General features: G+C 34.1%; 2 protein-coding genes across 3 annotated transcripts in view; both read left to right on the top strand.

Moving 5' to 3' along the window:
- Window positions 1–22,643, top strand: part of LOC127720699 (E3 ubiquitin-protein ligase MIB2-like) — a 132,529-nt gene extending 109,886 nt beyond the window's left edge. The window contains exons 19-20 of one of the 2 annotated variants that reach the window (XR_007990934.1): window positions 21,127–21,449; window positions 22,414–22,643. The gene's annotated coding sequence lies outside the window, so the exon portion shown is untranslated. Of the gene's footprint in view, window positions 1–8,614; window positions 8,742–21,126; window positions 21,450–22,413 lie in introns of those variants that run through there. The other variant, XR_007990935.1, reaches the window with a different exon arrangement.
- LOC127720720 (mitotic spindle assembly checkpoint protein MAD2B-like) overlaps window positions 1–23,214 on the top strand; it is a 39,411-nt gene that overhangs the window by 4,277 nt on the left and 11,920 nt on the right. The window contains exons 2-4 of the mRNA XM_052227492.1: window positions 2,803–2,921; window positions 4,842–5,011; window positions 18,872–18,966. Coding sequence (XP_052083452.1) covers window positions 2,803–2,921; window positions 4,842–5,011; window positions 18,872–18,966 — 384 coding nt within the window. The remainder of the gene's footprint in view (window positions 1–2,802; window positions 2,922–4,841; window positions 5,012–18,871; window positions 18,967–23,214) is intronic.

Here is a 23,214-nt window from a genome sequence, read left to right as displayed (position 1 = left end):
GTAAGATTTAACGCTACGTCATGACAGAACAACAGGTCAGTAAAACAGAGACATGCCTTTCCCAAAGTTACAACATTTGCCAGCTTTTGTATATGCCGTATTCATATTGTATACATCGGGTATTTAATAGATGTAATAGGACTGTGTTCAAGCCTTATATTGTGTATACATCTTAAATGGTGTCAAGCGAATTGTATTTTTATCAAATGCATAATTAGATATTTGCACTTAATACCGTGGTTTTATTTTCTTTAAAAAGACGGCAAATAAATATTTTGAAATTAGCAAGTTGCCATACAGTTGAAAACAAGTTGCCATACAGTAAATTTGTCAACATGAGCAAGTTGCTGTACCCTAGACTTTATTTTTTATGGTCTATATTTTTTAAAAACATTCATTTTGACAACAAATTTCAGTAAATATGATGCCACACTATAATAATCTAAAAAAGTGTCTGGAAAAATAATGAAAAACAGTTGAATATCTTGCCAATGGGGCGACAGAGGACAATCGACCTCGAAATTTTCAGGTACTAAGTGGCAAGTTCTTGAGTATAACACAAAATCTTGTCTTAATTTTGTACTTATCGGCCTAATAATTTAAAGAATTATATATCAGAAAATCATTTCTTAAGCGGTACCCTCGTCAAATCAGTAGAAATGCTTTAAATTGAATGAATTCTTACCTTGTTTACTTTTTTTTCCATTTCTCTCCGCTTCGTTAGTACCCAATTTCCGGTGGCGATGATACACAGTGATAGAAAGACACACTATAAAATATCAATTGAAATGGCTTAACTCAATCAAAAGACATATTAACACTAGTGAACATACACTGAACAAATAAATTTGATCTATGATACAATTTATTTATGTAAAAACAAAATAAATAAACTAAGGGAAGAATAATTAAAGTAACATGTTATATCGGTGTGAAATGTTAAACAATTTAAGAAAAACAATATGCTTGAATAAAAATATCAGCCATTTGCAATTACTTTAAACACTGGTAAATGAAAATAATTTTGTTGTTAGGTATACGTGTACAGTTCAAATGGAGAAAGGAAATATTTTTACAAAATAAATAATTTTGATGTTCATAGTAGGAAGAAGTGAAAATTTATAGTAATACCAAACACTTATCAAAGCTGGTATATAGACCAGATATAACATACCTATGGGACTATGTACATAAAAGAAGGTCAATCGTTATCATGATTATGATTGGAAAAATATTTTAAACCAAAAAAGTATTTTTGCAATTTAACCAGAAAGAATGTGCAAAACAGGATGATCAGAAAAAAACACCCAATCTACCTTAATAAGAGATCCAAGGCCAAAAGATAGTTCAGATGTTCTATTCGGGCATTTAAGAGCTATAGTTGTCCGAAAAAGATTGGTACAGTATAAGTGTCAATTCAGTAGATGTGAGTCAACTAGAAAGACCAGTTTCCACTACAGTAAATAAGGCTATCAAAAAATCATATAAAGTTGTCAACAGCAGTGGTGGATCCAGAAATTTTCATGGAGGGTACCAGTAACTGCATAAGAGGGGGCCTGCTTCAGTCATGTTTCAGTGATTCCCTATATAATCAACCAAATTTTCCCTACAAAAACAGAGTTTTAAATTCATTTCTCTCTGATTTGGATATTCTATTCTATTCTATTCTACCATATAGTGACCGCCATCAACAAATTGAAGATTATGTCACAGGAGGAAACTTACAACAAGACATAGATTGATATATATATACAATCTTTAAAAAATACAAAAAAATTAAAAAATGCTTTGTATAATAAAGTATGATGTAATAGTTGAGTTAATATTGATGCTTCAAAATTGAAGATTTGAAAGAGTCTACTGAAGTGCAATTTACAATGTTGTCCGGTAGTTTGTTCCAGTCGGTAATAGTTCTTGGAAAATAGGATTCTTTTCTGTACTGTGTTTTGCAGGATGGAATTTGGAAGCTGTTAGAATTTGAATGTCTTGTTTGTCTTTTTTGTGGGATTAATTTATTATTTTTAGGTATTGCAACCTTTTCGTGTTCAATTTTGTAAAGCATTACCAATCTTGAGTCTTTTCTTCTGTCAGAGAGGCTGCGCAATTCAAGATGTTGTAACATGTTACCAACTCTTGAGGTGTTTCTGTATTTGTTGGTAACAAGACGCGCAGCCCTCCTTTGAACTTTTTCAATGCTATCTATGTCTTGTTGTAAGTATGGATCCCAAACAGAGCAAGCATACTCTAGTGATGGTCTTACTAGGGACTTATATGCTTGCTCTTTAATTGATGTTGAGCTTATGTTCAGATTCCTCCTTAGAAAGCCTAGGGTGCTATTAGCTTTCTTGCATATGTTGTTTATGTGCACATCCCATTTAAGGTTGGAACTGATGGTAACCCCCAGATATTTTGCTGTTGTTACATGTTCTAATGAGTGATTGTGTAATGTGTAGTTAAATTTGATTGTTTTTTTATTTCTGGTGACTGAAATTACATTACACTTATCTGGGTGGAATGCCATTTTCCACATAGTTTCCCATGATGCCAGGGAATAGTTATTTTTTTGGTCATTTAATTGATTACTTATGAGGAAGAATTTTCTGATTTCAGGGATAAGCCAGTGGAAATTTGGATATAATTTGTTTGATGCATTTTAATTTGTCATGGACACATTCCCCATTTATTTTAGTTTAGTATACCTCCTTTTAGTGAATGGATGAACTTTTATTTCACACCAAATTTAATTTTCCTACATGTCTAAACACATTATCAAAATAATGTGATGTATAATTTCCATTCCAGTTGGAGCTGACATATTTTGTGAGTTTCTGGAGGTGGCAATACACTGTATACTTTATACCAGAGAACTTTACCCTGCTGGAGTGTTTGAAAAGAAAAAGAAATTCAATGTTCCTGTCAAAGTAAGCAAAGTACATGTAGTACCATACTGTGATTGTAAGTAACTACAATACAACACACAGTCGTGTATATGAAGAGTTATAGCCAATTTATAATGAGAATTTGGTATCAAATTTCATGTAATATGAAATAAGAAGATGTGGTATGATTACCAACGAGACTACAATCCATTGGAGACCAAATGATTTAGATGTTAAGACCTATAGGTCACTGTCCTGCCTTCAAAACTGAGCAATTTTTTAACCCATAATCATATGGTAAAGCTATTTTAAGACCGTTTGAAATGACAAAATGTAAAACAATTTATACAAAACAGTAAACAAAAAACATATATGATAGACAACAACTTAAAACAATCACTGAATTACAGGCTCCTGATTTCATAAAGGCACATACAGAATATGGCAAAATTAAACATTTTAGAAATCACTCAACCCTCCCCTTATGTAAGACAGTTGGGTAACATCACAACACAAGAACAAGAAAAAGGATGGACTCATCAGATCAACACAAAGTCCCAAATTACAATGAACAAAAAGACTAAATACACAAAGTAACCAATATTAGAGTACAGTCAGTTGTTGAAAAGCTTAACTAATAAATAAATCATGCTTCATTCTGACAGTACACATCAAATGGATTAAGTGTTACAAGATGTCAAAAACAGTTTTGATAAAAAATGACCTTGTGTAGGATGTAGGATGTAAGTGTTCATAGCTGTATTATTTAGGAATAAATATTTAATTATTGTCACCCGCGCAAATCTTGGAGGGGGGTAGAAATACCAGGTGTCAGTCTGCCCATTCAGTCTTGTTAGCGCTCTCATGTACAGATTTTTATAAAACTTATAACATAAGACAATTATGAAAATCATTGCTGATCAATTATTTTTGAAAAAGTTATGCCCCTTGGAAATATTTATTATATGGAAAATTACATTGTAAGCGCTCTCATGTGTACAATTCTTGACAGATTTTTATAAAACTTATCATAGGTTTATATCAGCAATGTCTCTGACAAGTTTGAGAATCAGTGCCGAACAATTATTTATGAAAAAGTTTTGCCCCTTGGAAATATCGATTATATGGAAAAATGCATTGCAGGTGGACATAGAAATGCCAGGCGTCTGTCTGTTGTCAGTCTGTATGTCTGGTCTTGTTAGTGCTCTCACATGTACAATTCCTGACAGATTTTTATACATTTTTTTATATCATGTGTACATAGGAATATATATCATAAACGTCTTGAAAAAATTCGAAAAATCAGTGCCAATCATATATTTTTTAAAAAAGTTTTGCCCCTTGAAATCATTAAAAATATTGGAAATTGCATGGCATTTGCTTTTATTTCTCAAAGATATTTATTCATAACAAAATTTATGTATATAGAAATAAGAAGATGTGGTATGAGTGCCAATGACTACTCTCCATCAAAGTCTCATTACAGAGTCTTAGATTGTTTTGGGGTTGGTTCATACCAATTTTTCTATGATTTAGTTTGGATTCAATAATAAACTTGTAGAACTATAAGTAAATTAGGATACATCTACAAAATACACACACAACATTTAAACTTTTGTTGAATAAATGAAAGTGATTTTACTTTCAAAATAGGTGATGTTTGGGTATCATCTAATCATTTTTAGTGATACTGTGGATTCATTAATATTTGTGGGATATCAATTTTTCTAGGTATAGTGGGTTAACCTGAACTAGGAATTTTAATGTTCAAAAAGAACACATTTTCTATAGGCATATATTCAGACTTTGGCATTACCATGAAATCAAATATCCATGAATATAAAAATTTTCTTCAATTTCAAAATTGGTACCCACGAAAAATAAATGAATCCACAGTAATATATAGCTCACTGTACAACTCATGTACGCTGTATTAACAAGATATAATTAATTTGATTGCAGATCTGTGTCCATCCAGATGTTTTGTCATATGTTACCAACACTGTTGATAGCATTCGTCTGTTGCTAAAAGAAAATGCTGTTTTTAAGGTGACAGTTGTAGTTGTTACACCTGACCACAAGCCTGCTGAGAGATTTGTTTTTGAAGTGGCCAAACCAACACAAAATATAGGGTAAATATGATGTGAACAGGTAATCTGGGTTAAAAAATTAATTCAACAGTGGACTGCAGGGCTTCCAAAATTTCCTGACGACAGCCGGACATTTTTCAAAGAAATATTTTTGACGGTCAATGATCAGCTGGATACTTAAATGTAACTGAGAGGATGCATAAATTGATATATGTGTCTAAATAATTAGTAGTGTTATATGCAATAAAATTATTTATAACTGTTTTGTTTTCTTCATTCTAAAAATAAATAAAATATTATCCTCGGTATTGTGTCATTTTTCTGTGTATCGTAATACAATAACCATCATTGCATCAATCAGCTTCAGTACCTGACTGTTCTCATGTTTTTGTTTCTGTTTATATAATCTATCTTCTCTCTGTGAGTACTTAACACTTTGTAAATTAAGGCCATCTTATTTGAAACTGTTGATGTTGGCTTTAATTGCAGTACAACTTGATCATCAATACACGTGATACTTTTCTTTTTGTGTATTGATTACCTGACCACGTGACTTTTACAACTGATGCGGTATTTATAGATAACATTGAGGAGGCCCGATGAAGGATATTGTTTTAAACCGTGTAAAATCTACTGAACAGTGATAACATTTTTCTTTGTACAATTTCCCAACCTGATTTAGAAAATAAGGAATAAATAAAAACATACTCAGTTGATAAATAATTTAATGAATAACAACATGATATTTTATGTAAGCATATAACAACAATAAAATGTCAGAAGAGCACAATGCTGACAAACACACGCAATAAATATTACAATGAGCACATTGAAAAGAAGCACAGATCACAGCACAAGATTAGAGTTCATTTAGTCTAATTAAAGATTTTACATTCATGAGCTTGCTAAATGCATTGTTCTGATAAACATGGCGGTTACGAACGGATTGCCATTTGCGGATAGCAGGAACAGGGTCAAAGTTTTTAACATCTACACCTACTAAGCTTATCCTCATAAGTTGATCTAAAGCGTCAATACCTAGACTACACCTTAGTCGATCATAATTCCCACGGCGGGACTTAACTTTACGTCGGACATCACCTCTTTCTCTATAACATCGGAAATTGTCTGAATAAATTCGGAGCAGGCATTGTTCTCTTGATATAATTTAGAAGTGATCACGGCACCATTTAACTTAGTCAAATCATTTATTGACTGAAATTTGTCCATTGGTTTTTCCTATATATTTTAGTAAATTTTCCCCTTGAGAGTACCCCAGTATTTAACACGATGTACAGTGTTAAATAAAATAATATATATCATACTTATTCATTTATAAATATCCTTATTTGAAGAATAACTTTTAAATATCAGGATACTTTTAAAACTGAATGCTCATTTAAAATAATATCTATAAAGCGTAATTAAATAGGATGTTGTTCCATACACGCTTACATGTTTGACCTCGTTTACCGGATTACCTTTATGTACATTGTTATGCATCATTAATTCTATTGATAAAGATAAGCTAAGGACACCTCATCAAAGGTAACAAACCTGTAATCAGTGAATGATTTATGGCTTCAATATAACTTATTGAAGGGATAATTGTTTGACAGCTTGTTGTTATTTAAATAAAAGAAAACGTGTTTTTTCTACTTTTTATTGATGTACACAAGCTAAAGACCAAGCCGTACATTTATGTACCCAGAGGATTAGACTAACTGAGACACTTCAAAGTATCTGAAATATGCTGCTTCTGTTTTATTAAACCCAATTATGACCGAAATATCTTTGTGAAATAGATTGCCACAATTATAAACTAAAATGCCCAAACGGACATGCCCAAAGCCCCAAACGGACATTTTTATCGATCGATAGTTGGTAAAAATTGAAATGACCGTTTCATGAAAATGCCTTGAATAACAGAATGTGGCCCACCAATTCTATTTGACCGTTTGAGGCTGAGAGCAGCCAGTCTTTTTATGAAAGTTTCGGTCAAGTCCGGAATATATGACCGTTTTGGAAGCCCTGCAGTGGAGACATAGGTTGAATATGCAAATTGTCTTTTATAAAAAGCAATATGCAATAAATATATTAATTTTCATATTGAGGAACTTCACCTGAATATAAAAATAAGGAAATGTGGTATATCCCAACTTGTTCGTTATGCCTGTGTGTGTAGTGATGTCATAGATTTTAAAGAATGTAATCAATGCATCACTGGTAAATTTTTAAGTCAGGGATTTTGTTACCATAAATTACTTAAAACTTTTACTAAATTCTTTCATAGATACATAGATTTGATTAGTAAATTTGGCTGTACCTGTAGAAAACTGATTAAACACGGTATTTCACATCCTAAATTTTACGGTAATATTGTACTTAAAGCGCGGAAATCACTATGTGATCCGTGTAAACTCATCGAACCTTTAAACAGGCTCATTAGTAAAGGTTATCTTACCAATGTTGTAATTAGATCTTTGAATATAGTTTACATTGGCACTAATATCGATTTTGTCATCAGCAAATTAAAACATAACTAAATTTGTATTCTTTTCAAACGGGATGTATAAAGACACACCCACGTTCATTTTGATCTATAAAGAGGTTAACTCCTAACTATCCTACTGCCTGTCGATACATTTATTTTTGGCATTGCACAAGTCATGTCTTCTTTGACTGTCCATGACGTTAAAATACTAAATCCCTGGGATGTGTTTTAGTTGATTTTAGTCTCTGTTGCATGATTTTTTTATTATTAATTGTTTTTGGCTTTTAACTAACTGTCAGTAACTTTGAGTACTCTCAAATCGTACTTTCTTGTCTGTTTGACCTGTTGATACTACTTGTAATGCTTTTTTGTTATTTAATGTTATTCAGGGTTATATCTGGTCTATATACCAGCTTTGATAAGTGTTTGGTATTATTATAAATTTTCACTTCTTCGTACTATGAACATCAAAATTATTTATTTTGTAAAAATATTTCCTTTCTCTATTTGTACTGTACACGTATACCCAACAACAAAATTATTTTCATTTACCTGTGTTTAAAGTAATTACAAATGGCTGATATTTTTGTTCAAGCATATTGTTTTTCTTAAATTGTTTAACATTTCACAGCGGTATAACATGTTACTTTAATTATTCTTCCCTTAGTTTATTTATTTTGTATTTACATTGTATCATACCGGTAGATCAAATTTATTTGTTCAATGTATGTTCACTAGTGTTAATATGTCTTTTGATTGAGTTAAGCCATTTTAATTGATATTTTATAGTGTGTCTTTCTATGTTGTGATGTTACACTATTGTTTCAGATAAGGGTGAAGGTTTGGTACCATTAAAAAGTTTAAACCCACTGCAATTGTTTGCACCTGTCCTAAGTTAGGAATCTGATGTTCAGTAGTTGTCGTTTGTTGATGTGGTTCATAAGTGTTTCTCATTTCTCGTTTTTATACGACTGCAAAAAAATTTTGCGGTCATATATTGGTATGACGTCTGTGTCGTCGTTGTCGTTGTCCTCATTGTCCGGCTTTGTCGTCGTCGTCCGAAGACACATTAGTTTTCACACTCTTACTTTAGTTTAAGTGAATTGATCTCTATGAAATTTTACCATAAGGTTCAATACCACAAAAGGAAGGTTGGGATTGATTTTGGGGGTTATGGTACCAACACTTAAGGAATTAGGGGCCAAAAAGGGGCCAAAAATAAGCATTTTTGTAACTTCCAGACATAACTTGTGTGTAAGTGTATGGATATCTCTGATATTGTACCATAAGGTTCCATATCACAAAGGGAAGGCAGGGATTGATTTTGGGGGTAATTGCCTCAAAATTTTAGGAATTAGGGGGCCAAAAAGGGGCAAAAAACAAGCATTTTTCTAATTTTATGACAATAACTTGTGTGTTAGTGTATGGATCTTTATGAAATTGTACTACAACGTTCCATATCACAAAGGGAAAGCTGGAATTGAGTTTGGGGGTAATTGCACAAAACGTTTAGGAATAAGGGGCCGAAAAGGGTCCAAAAATAAGCATTTTTCTAGTTTCCAGACAATAACTTGTGTTCAATTGTATGGATCTCTCTGAAATTGTACTGCAAGGTACCGTACCACAAAGGGAAGGCTGGGATTGATTTTTGTGGGTAATTGCCTCAAAATTTTAGGAATTAGGGGCCAAAAAGGGGCAAAAAACAAGCATTTTTATACAACCGTTTTAGTTTCAGGACAATAACTTGTGTGTAAGTGTATGGATCCCTCTGAAATTGTACTACAAGGTTCCATATCACAAAGGGAAAGCTGAGTTTGAGTTTGGGGATAATTGCCCTAAACGTTTAGGAATTTGGGGCCAAAAAGGGGCCTAAAAACAAATATTTTTCTAGTTTCCAGATAATAACTTGTGTTCACGTGTATGGATCTCTCTGGAATTGTACTGCAAGGTACCATACCAAAAAAGGAAGGCTGGGATTGAGTTGGGGGTGATGAATCATAAGGGGGTTCAAAAAATTTGGGGGAGGGAAATTTTTTTCCTTTTTTTCCTTTTTTTTCCTTTAAAATTTTCCATTTTAAATTGGTTATTTCTGATTTATATATAATAGCAAATAATAATGATATGGTTTGAATAGGTAAATTAAAAATTTTTAAGTTCTTAGACCACATTCATTCTGTGTCAGAAACCTATGCTGTGTCAAATATTTAATCACAATCCAAATTCAGTGCTGTATCAAGCTTGAATGTTGTGTCCATACTTGCCCCAACTGTTCAGGGTTCGACCTCTGCTGTCGTATCAAGCTGCGCCCAGCAGAGCATTTTATTTATATAGATTAGACTGTTGGTTTTCCCGTTTGAATGGTTTTACACTAATAATTTTTGGGGCCCTCTAAAGCTTGCTGTTCGGTGTGAGCCAAGGCTCCGTGTTGAAGACCGTACTTTGACCTATAATGGTTTACTTTTATAAATTAAGACTTGGATGGAGAGTTGTCTCATTGGCACTCATACCACATCTTCTTATATCTATGATTGCCAATGAGACCACTATACACCAAAGTTCAAATGAAGTGGATGTAAGCAATTGTAGGCAACTGTACACATTCAACAATGAGAAAAACCCATACCGTATAGTTGGCTATTAAAGGCCAGAACATAAAAAATATGAAGCAATTCAATTGCGAAACGAACAGCCTAATTTATAACAAAACAATTGAAGAAAAAGAAATATGACAGACATAAACCAAAGACAAACACTGAAGTACAGGCTCCTGACTTGGGTCTGGCACATAAAGAATGTGTTAGGGTTAAACATGTTTGAAGATGCCAACCCTCCCTTAACCTGGGACAGTGGTGCAACAGCATGACACAAGAACAAAATACAAAACAATAAATGAAAAAAAATTTAAGAGAAACAGCAGTAAATGACAACCACTCAATTACAAGCTCTTAACTTGGGACAGGCATGTATAAAATGTGGCTGGGTTAAACATGTTTGAGTTGGCCTCAGTTTTAACTCCCAACTGGTGAAATGAAGCCAAGAACACAATCACTATATTCTATGAAATCAAACGTTTTCTTTTTTGACAAAGAATGATTTCAGAAAAAAAACTACATATCTGCAATGGTGAACAAATAGAAAATCTGTGGATATATTTATTTCAAGGTTCTAGAATTTGGTTCACAAGTGTTTAGCTCACCTGGCCCAAAGGGCCAAGTGATCTTTTCTCATCACTTGGCGTTCATCATTTGTCGTCCCTCGTCCGTCGTCGTCGTCCATTAACTTTTACAAAAATCTTCTCCTCTGAAACTACTGGGCCAAATTTAACCAACCTTGGCCACAATCATCACTAGGGTATCTAGTTTAAAAAATGTGTCTGATGACCCCGCCAACCAATCAAGATGGCCGACATGGCTAAAATAATACATAGGGGTAAAATGCAGTTTTTGGCTTATATCTCTGAAACTAAAGCATTTAGAGCAAATATGAAAAGGTAAAAATGTTCATCAGGTTAAGATCTATCTGCCCTGAAATTTTCAGATGAATCAGACAACCCGTTGTTGGGTTGCTACCCCTGAATTAGTAATTTTAAGGAAATTTTGCAGTTTTTGGTTATTATCTTAAATATTATTATAGATAGAGATAAACCATGAACAGCAATAATGTTCAGCAAAGTAAGATCTACAAATAAGTCAACATGACCAAAATGATCAATTGACCCCTTAAGGAGTTATTGCCCTTTATAGTCAAATTTTAACAATTTTTTGTAAATTTTTGTAATCTTTACAAAAATCTTCTTATCTGAAACTACTCGGCCAAATTTAACCAAACTTGGCCACAATCATCACTAGGGTATGTAGTTTTAAAAACTGTGTCTGATGACCCCGCCAACCAATCAAGATGGCCGACATGGCTAAAATAAGACATAGGGGTAAAATGCAGTTTTTGGCTTATATCTCTGAAACTAAAGCATTTAGAGCAAATTTGAAACAGGTAAAAATGTTCATCAGGTTCAGATCTATCTGCCCTGAAATTTTCAGATGAATCAGACAACCCGTTGTTGGGTTGCTACCCCTGAATTAGTAGTTTTAAGGAAATTTTGCAGTTTTTGGTTATTATCTTAAATATTATTATAGATAGAGATAAACTGTAAACAGCAATAATGTTCAGCAAAGTAAGATCTACAAATAAGTCAACATGACCAAAATGATCAATTGACCCCTTAAGGAATTATTGCCCTTTATAGTCAATTTTTAACAATTTTTTGTAAATTTTTGTAATCTTTTACAAAAATCTTCTCTTCTGAAACTACTCGGCCAAATTTAACCAAACTTGGCCACAATCATCACTAGGGTATGTAGTTTAAAAAATGTGTCCGATGACCCCGCCAACCAATCAAGATGGCCGACATGGCTAAAATAATACATAGGGGTAAAATGCAGTTTTTGGCTTATATCTCTGAAACTAAAGCATTTAGAGCAAATTTGAAACAGGTAAAAATGTTCATCAGGTTAAGATGTATCTGCCCTGAAATTTTCAGAGGAATCAGACAACAGGTTGTTGGGTTGCTACCCCTGAATTAGTAATTAGATGAATCAGACAACCCGTTGTTGGGTTGCTACCCCTGAATTAGTAATTTTAAGGAAATTTTGCAGTTTTTGGTTATTATCTTAAATATTATTATAGATAGAGATAAACTGTAAACAGGAATAATGTTCAGCAAAGTAAGATCTACAAATAAGTCAACATGACCAAAATGATCAATTGACCCCTTAAGGAATTATTGCCCTTTATAGTCAATTTTTAACAATTTTTTGTAAATTTTTGTAATCTTTTACAAAGATATTCTCTTCTGAAACATCTCGGCCAAATTTAACCAAACTTGGCCACAATCATCACTAGGGTATGTAGTTTAAAAAATGTGTCCGATGACCCCGCCAACCAATCAAGATGGCCGACATGGCTAAAATAATACATAGGGGTAAAATGCAGTTTTTGGCTTATATCTCTGAAACTAAAGCATTTAGAGCAAATTTGAAACAGGTAAAAATGTTCATCAGGTTAAGATCTATCTGCCCTGAAATTTTCAGATGAATCAGACAACCCGTTGTTGGGTTGCTACCCCTGAATTAGTAATTTTAAGGAAATTTTGCAGTTTTTGGTTATTATCTTAAATATTATTATAGATAGAGATAAACTGTAAACAGGAATAATGTTCAGCAAAGTAAGATCTACAAATAAGTCAACATGACCAAAATGATCAATTGACCCCTTAAGGAATTATTGCCCTTTATAGTCAATTTTTAACAATTTTTTGTAAATTTTTGTAATCTTTTACAAAGATATTCTCTTCTGAAACATCTCGGCCAAATTTAACCAAACTTGGCCACAATCATCACTAGGGTATGTAGTTTAAAAAATGTGTCCAATCCCCGCCAACCAATCAAGATGGCCGACATGGCTAAAATAATACATAGGGGTAAAATGCAGTTTTTGGCTTATATCTCTGAAACTAAAGCATTTAGAGCAAATTTGAAACAGGTAAAAATGTTCATCAGGTTAAGATCTATCTGCCCTGAAATTTTCAGATGAATCAGACAACCCGTTGTTGGGTTGCTACTCATGAATTAGTAATTTTAAGGAAATTTTGCAGTTTTTTGTTATTATCTTGAATATTATTATAGATAGAGATAAACTGTAAACAGCAAAATGTTCAGCAAAGTAAGATCTACAAATAAGTCAACATGACCAATATGGTCAATTGACCCCATAAGGAGTTATTGCCCTTTAAAGTCAAATTTAACAATTATTCGTAAATTTTTGTAATCTTTTACAAAAATCTTCCCTCCTGAAACAACTGAGACAAATTTAACCAAACTTGGCCACAATCATCACAATGTTATCTAGTTTAAAAAATGTGTCCGATGACCCTTCTTGCCAACCAACATGCGAAATTAGAGTTTTGACCCCAATTTCACGGTCCACTGAACATAGAAAATGATAGTGCTAGTGGGGCATCCGTGTACTATGGACATATTCTTGTTTAGCATGTTATGAAGGTCTAAAAACAACAATCTGTATAATTCTTCAGACACCATCTAATTGACTGTCGAAATGATCTCCCAAGAAGTCCATAGGTCATATGATCTGATAAAAAAAACATAAAAATAAATATAGATATACAGGCAATTGTATAATGACAATTTTTCTGGGTCTGTTTGATTTCATGTCATAAATTAAAACAATATGAAAATCATCGTTTAGCCTGTATTGGAAAGATTTTTTTTGTGGGCAGAATCAGTCAATGAAAGGGGTCTTCCCAGTTGCAGCCTAGTTTCATTATTGTCTCGTCTGTGACATAGGTCGCAGTATGAAAGACATTGGGATTACTATCTGGCAGCGACAGTGTAAACTATTTGTATAAAGCTTTATATTTCAAAAGGTAGAAGACCTGGATGCTTCAAACCTTGTATGCATCTACCTTATATTACAAAGTTTCTGTCTGTCATAAGTTGACTGTCCTTGACCTCATTTTCATGGTTCAGTGACTGCTTGAAAAAAATAATAGTTTATTTTGTCATGTGAATTTCTGACTTATAATGAGTAATAGGATAACTGTACTTGGTATATGGGTTGCTTGCAACGTCTAAATGTTCGTCAGACAGGGTTCACCTAGCTTGACCTCATTTCATGGATCAGTGATCAAGGTTTAAGTTATGTGATTAGGTCAGTTTCTCAGATATTGTCAGCAGTAGATCAACTATATTTTGTATATGGAATGATTGTAAGGGGTACATGTCAGTCTGGCAGGTTTCATCTGATCTTGACCTCATTTTCATGGTTCATTGGTCAATGTTAAATTTCATGTTTTGGTCTGCTTTTCAAGTACTATAAGCAAATTAAAAGGTCAACTATATTTGGTGTATGGAATGACTAAGGGGTACATGTCAGTCTGGCAGGGTTCATCTGACCTTGACCTCATTTTCATGGTTCATTTGTCAATGTTAAGTTTTTGTGTTTTAGTGTGTTTTTCAATTACCATAAGCAAAAGGTCAACTATTTTGGTGTTTGGAATAATTGTAAGGTGTACATGTCTGTCTAGCCCTCCTGGTAGGGGGTTTGGCGTCAGGCTAATCACCTTGCCCTGTAAAAAAACAGCTGATTACAGAAACTAATACAGTCGTTAAACATGCTTGCCCTTCTAGGGTTGGAGCAGAAGTTGTTTTTAATGCAACTGACCGCCATGCGATGCAGAGAATGACGTCTAATAAACCGATACCACTGTTTTCGCCCAAAAAAGTCACTAAAGTTGCGCAATGGAATGTACGCACAATGTATGAATGCGGAAAATGTGCTCAGATAGCAAAGGAGATGAGAAACTATGATATAAACATACTTGGCATAAGTGAAGCAAGATGGAACCAAAGTGGAGTTTTGACACTGGTAACAGGTGAGGAGATTCTATACTCGGGAAACCCAAATGAAAATGATTATCACACCAAAGGAGTAGCAGTAATGCTTTCCAACACATCAAAGAAGAGCCTGATGGAATGGGAACCAGTAAGTGAGAGAATAATGTGGGTGAGACTAAAAGCTAAGTGCCAAAACGTAACTATCATACAGTGTTATGCACCAACCAATGATGCCGAAGAGGATGTAAAGGAATGTTTTTATGAACAACTACAACATGTTTGGGACAACATCCCCAAAAGAGACATCAAAATAGTCATGGGTGATATGAATGCTAAGATTGGGAAAGAGAACAAGGACAGAGAGAAAACATTAGGAAAACATGGTCTAGGAGAAATAAATGAGAATGGAGAAAAGCTAGTTGAATTCTGTGAGATGAATGAGCTTGTAATAGGAGGCAGTTTATTTCCACACAAGAATATACACAAGGAGACATGGGAATCACAAGATGGGAGAACAAAAAATCAGATTGACCACATCATGATAAGTCAGAGATGGAGAAGCTCACTTCAAGACGTTAGAGTTATGAGAGGAGCAGATATCAGCTCAGACCACCATCTTATCATAGCCAAAGTAAAAATAAAACTTGCAAAAGGGACCAAAGTCGAACAAAAACGTATAAAGTATAATGTGGAGAAGCTCAAAGACCTACATCTCAAAGATCAATTCCAAATCGAGCTCAGAAACAGATTTGAAGTACTTAAAGATGGGCCAGACCTGGACATAAATAATGAATGGGAAGTGGGAAGAGACATCATCAAGGAAGTGTGTGAAGATGTACTTGGAAGACAAACTAACAAAAAGAAAGATTGGATGTCACATGGAACATGGGATAAAGTAGAAGAGAGAAGGAAAATGAAGGAAAAGGTAAACAATGCAAGAACAAGGGCTCAGAAACAAGAAGCACAAAACAAACACCAGTTCCTCAACAAAGAAGTGAAAAAATGTTGTAGGAAAGACAAGAGAGAATATGTAAATGACCTTGCAACTGAAGCAGAATTTGCTGCATATAAGGGTGAAATCAAAACCTTGTACAATATCACCAAAACTCTTAGTAGACGTAAAACAGCTAAATCTAAACCAGTAAAGGATAAAGATGGAAAAGTCCTAACCAATCTTAACGAACAGATGGAAAGATGGAATGAATACTTTATCAATGTTCTAAATAGACCAGAACCAGACCAACCAGTAAGAGTAGAGCCAGCTGGGGAAGATTTGAACATAAAAATAGATAATATCAAGAAATATGAAGTGAAAAAGGCCATCAATTCACTTAAAAATGGAAAATCCGCAGGCATAGATGGAATACCACCTGCAGCTTTCAAATCTGGAGGCAATGAAATAATAGAATATATGTACAAACTCCTGAATAAAATCTGGCAGGAAGAAAAGATACCAACGGAATGGTTAAAGGGTTTGTTAGTGAAGCTGCCAAAGAAAGGAGATTTAGGGCTATGTGAGAATTGGAGAGGCATAACACTTCTATCAGTAGCTAGTAAAATACTGTGCAAAATTATACTCAGCCGAATTAAAGATGCAATTGATCAGGTACTAAGAGATGAACAAGCAGGTTTCAGATCAAACAGAAGCTGCACTGACCAAATAGCAACACTACGTACCATCATTGAACAATCAGTAGAATGGCAATCATCCCTCTACATCAACTTTGTCGATTTTGAAAGGGCATTCGATAGTGTCAACAGAGAAGGGATGTGGCAACTGCTAAGGCATTATGGTATACTAACAAAAATTGTGAACATGATCAAGGCATTGTACGAGGATTTCACAGTACAGGTGATACATGAATCATCATTCACCAACCCTTTACATGTAAATACTGGTGTGAAACAAGGCTGCCTACTCTCCCCTACACTATTCTTGATAGCTATAGACTGGGTAACTAAGCAAGCACTAGATACTACACCAAGAGGTATACAGTGGAACTTCGCACAAAGGCTAGAAGACCTAGATTTTGCAGATGACCTGGCTCTGTTATCTCACCTTTTGAAAGACATGAGAGACAAAACCACCAAACTCCATGAAACAGGAAAAAAACTAGGCCTAAAAATCAACATTAAGAAGACAAAAATTATGAAAGTAAAGACTAGAAAAGGAGGAACAGTTTCAATTGAAGGAGAAGATCTTGAAGAAGTAGACCAATTTACTTATTTAGGAAGCATCATGGATAGAACGGGTGGGACAGATGCAGACATTAGGACAAGAATAAGTAAAGCTCGACAAGCCTTTGCTATGCTGAAGCCAGTTTGGAAATCAACAGCATTTACAGAAAACACCAAAATTCGAATTTTCAACACCAATGTAAAATCAGTCCTTTTTTATGGAGCAGAAACCTGGAGACTTACAGCAGGGGTACAACATCAAATCCAGGTTTTTATCAACAAATGCCTGCGCCAAATTTGTAAATTTTGGTGGCCAGAAACAATAAGTAACAAATGCTTATGGGAAAGGACCAACCAGGAACCCGCAATTAAACAGCTAAAGAGAAGAACATGGCAATGGATTGGGCACACTTTGAGGAAACCTGTAGGTGCCATCACTAGACAAGCATTAGAATGGAACCCCCAAGAACATCGGAGACCGGGGAGACCATTTCACAGCTGGAGAAGATCAAGGCGCAAGGAGCTGGAGGAGATTGGATATACCTGGAACGAAGCAAAAAGAATAGCCCAAAATAGAGTAAGGTGGAAAGCGACTGTGGCAGCCCTATGTTCCACAAGGAATGAAGAGGATTAAGTCAAGTACATGTCTGTCTGATAAGCAGGCCTGGGGCCATTACATTGCAATGTAATGCATTCCATTACAATTACAATTACAATTACATTTTTTCTCACATGTAATGCATTATATTACAATTACTTTGCCTGTGTAATGCATTACATTACACATTACTTTTTCAATATAAAAACTAAAAACATTTCAAAGACAGATTTTTATAAGAAATTGATAAATATTACCGGGGTATATGTACATATATATACAGTGTTAGAGACATAGACTTCAAATACTGGTTAATTAAATAAATTATCATATAATTTTGTTTCTGACATTGATCACTTAATCATTAAGACATCATAAAGGGATTTCAAAGGGATATAATAATTTGTCATTAAAGGATTATCTTGTTAAAAGCCTAAAGGCTCTGTGAGGACAAACATAAGTTGAGAAGATTTGATTGCAATAAAAACATTTTGATATTAATTAGGTGAAATAACAACCACAGACAGGACCCAAACAACAGTTTGGTGTAAAAATGCTGATTGACATATTCAATCTTTCATTGAAATACATGTAAGGTGTGTATAGAATTATGAAAATTTTATCAGTGTCAGGTGGTAAATCAAATTGGTCTAATGTATTATTTTCCATGTTGTCCTTGTAAAATCTCAAACTATCTGTAATGATTTAATACAGTAATTAAATGTGACAATAGTTTTATTCAATACTTTCTTTTGTTTTTGTTAATATTTTATTACTATTTTACTATATTCTTCAATTTCATGTATTTTACCAATTTGTAATGAAAAGTAATGTACAGTAATGGAGGCATTACACTGATTTCTAACTAAAGTAATCATTACATTACATGTAATTGTAATGCAGAAAATGTGCATTACAAATTACTTTGCATTACATCAAAAAAATGTAATATTACAATGCATTACAATTACAAATTACCATTACCCCAGGCCTGCTGATAGGATTTATCTGACTTTGACCTCATTGTCATGGATCTTTAAAAATTTTAAGTTTATGCGATACTTGTAGTAAAACCTTTCTCTTTAAGACTTTCAACATAAAGCAATGGTCAGTAAAGCAGGCAAGACATTTCAGCGTGTGCACTCTTGTTTAATATTGACATTCTTTTTATGTATATAGATGCAAAAAATTGTTTTTACCTTAAATCTACTTTTCTATTTTAGCAATGATAAATACTTGTATCGTCTAGAAGAATCACTGAGAGGATTCCTGTTAAAACTCAGTGTAACAGAGTCTCTGTTAAAACCTTTGCCTGAAGGTATATATAGATATTTATATTTTTATAAATCTCAAATAATCAGCTGTACCTTTATGATACTCATATTATGTGTTTATAGCTATGAGGGCCTTAAAGATTTTAGGTGTTAAGCATTAAGAGACTTTTTTGGTGCCTAAAATGTGGTAAAAATTTCACTGATTTTTGTCGAGCCTTTGACTTCTGTCGCAGAAAGCTCGAAATAAGGATAGTGATCTGACAGCAGCATTAACTAACTACTTAAAACCTTAATATTTCAGAAGGTAGAACACCTGCATCCTTCATACTTTGTATATAGATGACTTATGTTATGAATTTCCGTCTGTCATATGTCCTTTGTCTTGACCTCATTTTCATGATTCAGTGACTTCTTGAAAAAAAGGTTAAGATTTTTTGTAATGTCAATTTTTCTCTTATTATGAGTAATAGGATAACTATATTTAGTATGTGCGTACCTTGCAAGGTCCTCATGCCTGTCAGACAGTTTTCATCTGACCTGGACCTCATTCATGGATCAGTGAACAAGGTTAAGTTTTCATGGTCAAGTCCCTATATCAGATACTATAAGCAATAGGTCTACTATATTTGGTGTATGGAATGATTGTAAGGTGTACATGTCCAACTGGCAGGTGTCATCTGACCTTTACCTCAATTTCATAGTTCAGTGGTTAAAGTTAAGTTTTTGTGTTTTGGTCGGTTTTTCTAATTCTATTTGCAATAGGTCAAGTATGTTTGATGTATGGAATGATTGTAGAGTGTATATGTCTGTCTGGCAGGTATCATCTGACCTTGACCTCATTTTCATGGTTCATTGGTCAATGTTAAGTTAATGCCTTTGTACTATAACTCAAATTCACTTTTATCAATTTTTATATCACTTTAATACAACATTAGAATTGACGGAAGAATGCTCCCTTTCAATTTTTTTAATTTTTGTTCTTTGTTGTTCTAGAGTTATGGAACTTTGATCCTTAAATTTAAGACAATTTTTCACAAATTGTGCACTAACTCCAGTAATCATGGAATGATTTCCTCCACACTTTACATTATTGTGGGGATTGATGAAAGGAAGCTCTTTTTTTATTTTTTTATTTTTTTTGCTCCAGAGATATGGGACTTTATAATTGTCAAATTTAAGTAAATTCTTCACATATTGTACTATAACTTGAGTTTGCTTGGATTAATTTAGTGGAAACAATACATAATTGTTGGAATTGGTGAACTTGACAAACTGTTCGATTTAAAAAGAGGGTATCCTCAGGCATGTTTCTCTACAGGGCCATTTTGTTTGCTTATGATTAAATGTATTCGAAATATCTATTTTTAACCGGATTTTTGAAGGAAAAATTGGTTTTTGATTTGGGGATGTACGGCAGGCGGGCGGCTGCCAAACAGTGTCAGTTCATTAACATGAAAATGCTTGAGGTCATCAAAAATCGAATTCTTGGGGTTCCTTGATATACTGATTCTAACAATGTACTTAGATTTTGGATATTTGACCATAATAGGTAAATGTCCAATTTCAAATTTTTCAGTTCTTTGACCACATTCGTTTTGTGTCACAAACCTATGCTGTGTCAAATATTCAATCACAATCCAAATTCAGAGCTGTTTTAAGCTTAAATGTAGTGTCCATAATTGCTCAACTGTTCAGGGTTCGACCTATGTAGAAAATCCGGTTTGCTGTCACTCTGACAGCCTCTTGTATTCTTTGCAACAATTTCAATATGCACAATAAGGGCATATTATGGGCCCTAAGCACAGCAGTATATTTTATTTTCTCTCTTATTTGTTTAAGACCTGTGAAAGAATAATAACCAAGATTGTATTCTTTTAAAGGCAAAATAACATTTTAGAGTTACATACTTTTTATACGACCGCAAAAAATTTTTTGTGGTCGTATATTGGTATGACGTTGGCGTCGTCGTCGTCCGAAGACACATTAGTTTTCGCACTCTAACTTTAGTTTAAGTGAATGGATCTCAATGAAATTTTACCATAAGGTTCAATACCACAAAAGGAAAATTGGGATTGATTTTGGGGGTTATGGTACCAACAGTTAAGGAATTAGGGGCCAAAAAGGGACCAAAAATATGCATTTTTGTAACTTCCAGACATAACTTGTGTGTAAGTGTATGGATCTCTCTGACATTGTACCACAAGTTTCCATATCACAAAGGGAATGCTGGGATTGATTTTGGGGGTAATTGCCTCCAAATTTTAGGAATTAGGGGCCAAAAAGGGGCAAAAAATAAGCATTTTTCTAGTTTCCAGATAATAACTTTTTTTCAAGTGTATGGTTCTCTCTGAAATTGTACTGCAAGGTACCATACCACAAAGGGAAGGCTGGGATTGATTTTGGGGATAATTCCCTCAAAATTTTAGTAATTAGGGGCCATAAAAGGGCAAAAAAACAAGCATTTTTCTAGTTTCATGACAATAACTTGTGTGTAAGTGTATGGATCTTTATGAAATTGTACTACAAGGTTCCATATCAAACAGGGAAAGCTGGAATTGAGTTTCAGGGTAATTGCCCAAAAAGTCTAGGAATAAAGGGCCAAAAAGGGGCCAAAAATAAGCATTTTTCTAGTTTCCAGACAATAACTTTTTTCAAGTGTATGGTTCTCTCTGAAATTGTACTGCAAGGTACCATACCACAAAGGGAAGGCTGGGATTGATTTTGGGGGTAATTCCCTCAAAATTTTAGTAATTAGGGGCCATAAAAGGGCAAAAAAACAAGCATTTTTCTAGTTTCAGGACAATAACTTGTGTGTAAGTGTATGGATCTTTATGAAATTGTACTGCAAAGTTCCATGCCCAAAGGGAAAGCTGGGTTTGAGTTTGGGGGTAATTGCCCTAAACGTTAAGAATTTGGGGCCAAAAAGGGCCAAATACAAGCATTTTTCTAGTTTCCAGACAATAACTTGTTTGTTCAAGTGTATGGATCTCTCTGAATTTGTACTGCAAGGTACCATACCACAAAGGGAAGGCTGGGATTGAGTTTGGGGGTAATTCCCTCAAAATTTTAGTATTTAGGGGCCATAAAAGGGCAAAAAAACAAGCATTTTTCTAGTTTCAGGACAATAACTTGTGTGTAAGTGTATGGATCTTTATGAAATTGTACTGCAAAGTTCCATGCCCAAAGGGAAAGCTGGGTTTGAGTTTGGGGGTAATTGCCCTAAACGTTAAGAATTTGGGGCCAAAAAGGGGCCAAATACAAGCATTTTTCTAGTTTCCAGACAATAACTTGTGTTCAAGTGTATGGATCTCTCTGAATTTGTACTGCAAGGTACCATACCACAAAGGGAAGGCTGGGATTAATTTGGGGGGTAATTCCCTCAAAATTTTAGTAATTAGGGGCCATAAAAGGGCAAAAAAACAAGCATTTTCTAGTTTCAGGACAATAACTTGTGTGTAAGTGTATGGATCTTTATGAAATTGTACTGCAAGGTTCCATATCACAAAGGGAAAGCTGGGTTTGAGTTTGGGGGTAATTGCCCTAAATGTTAAGGAATTTGGGGCCAAAAAGGGGCCAAAAAACAAGCATTTTTCTAGTTTCCAGACAATAACTTGTGTTCAAGTGTATGGATCTCTCTGAAATTGTGCTGCAAGGTACCATACCACAAAGGGAAGGCTGGGATTGAGTTTGGGGGTGATGAATCATAAGGGGGTTCAAAAAATTTGATGGGGAATTTTTTTCCTTTTTTTTCTTTAAAATTTTCCATTTTAAATTGGTTATTTCTGATTTATATATAAAGGCAAATAATAATGATATGGTTGAATAAGTAAATTCAATTTTTTTAAGTTCTTAGACCACTTTCATTCTGTGTCAGAAACCTATGCTGTGTCAAATATTTAATTACAATCCAAATTCAGTGCTGTATCAAGCTTGAATGTTGTGTCCATACTTGCCCCAACTGTTCAGGGTTTGACCTCTGCGGTCGTATCAAGCTGCGCCCCAGCGGAGCATTTTATTAATACTCCTATTAGACAGGATGTATTATGGTATACCTGTCCGTTCTTTTGTCTGTCCATCCACACTACAGTGGCGAAGGAGGAAACTGAACAATGTTGGGGCTGGGACAATCTTGAAATAATTCTTTTTTCCCGTTAAACAGTAGATTTGTATCTATCAATGAAAGATTCAAGAGTTTATGTTCCTAACTGTTTTGAACTTTAAAAGTGTGATTTATTTCATTAAAAAATTTTCAAGATGGTGTTTCTTTATGTACTCTTTCAAATATAGCCCCA

Source organism: Mytilus californianus, unplaced genomic scaffold (assembly GCF_021869535.1).
Source record: "Mytilus californianus isolate M0D057914Y unplaced genomic scaffold, xbMytCali1.0.p SCAF_11, whole genome shotgun sequence".
Taxonomy (NCBI): Eukaryota; Metazoa; Mollusca; class Bivalvia; order Mytilida; family Mytilidae; genus Mytilus; species Mytilus californianus.
The sequence above is the reverse complement of the archived record's forward strand: the minus strand, read 5'-3'. Positions and strand labels throughout refer to the sequence as shown.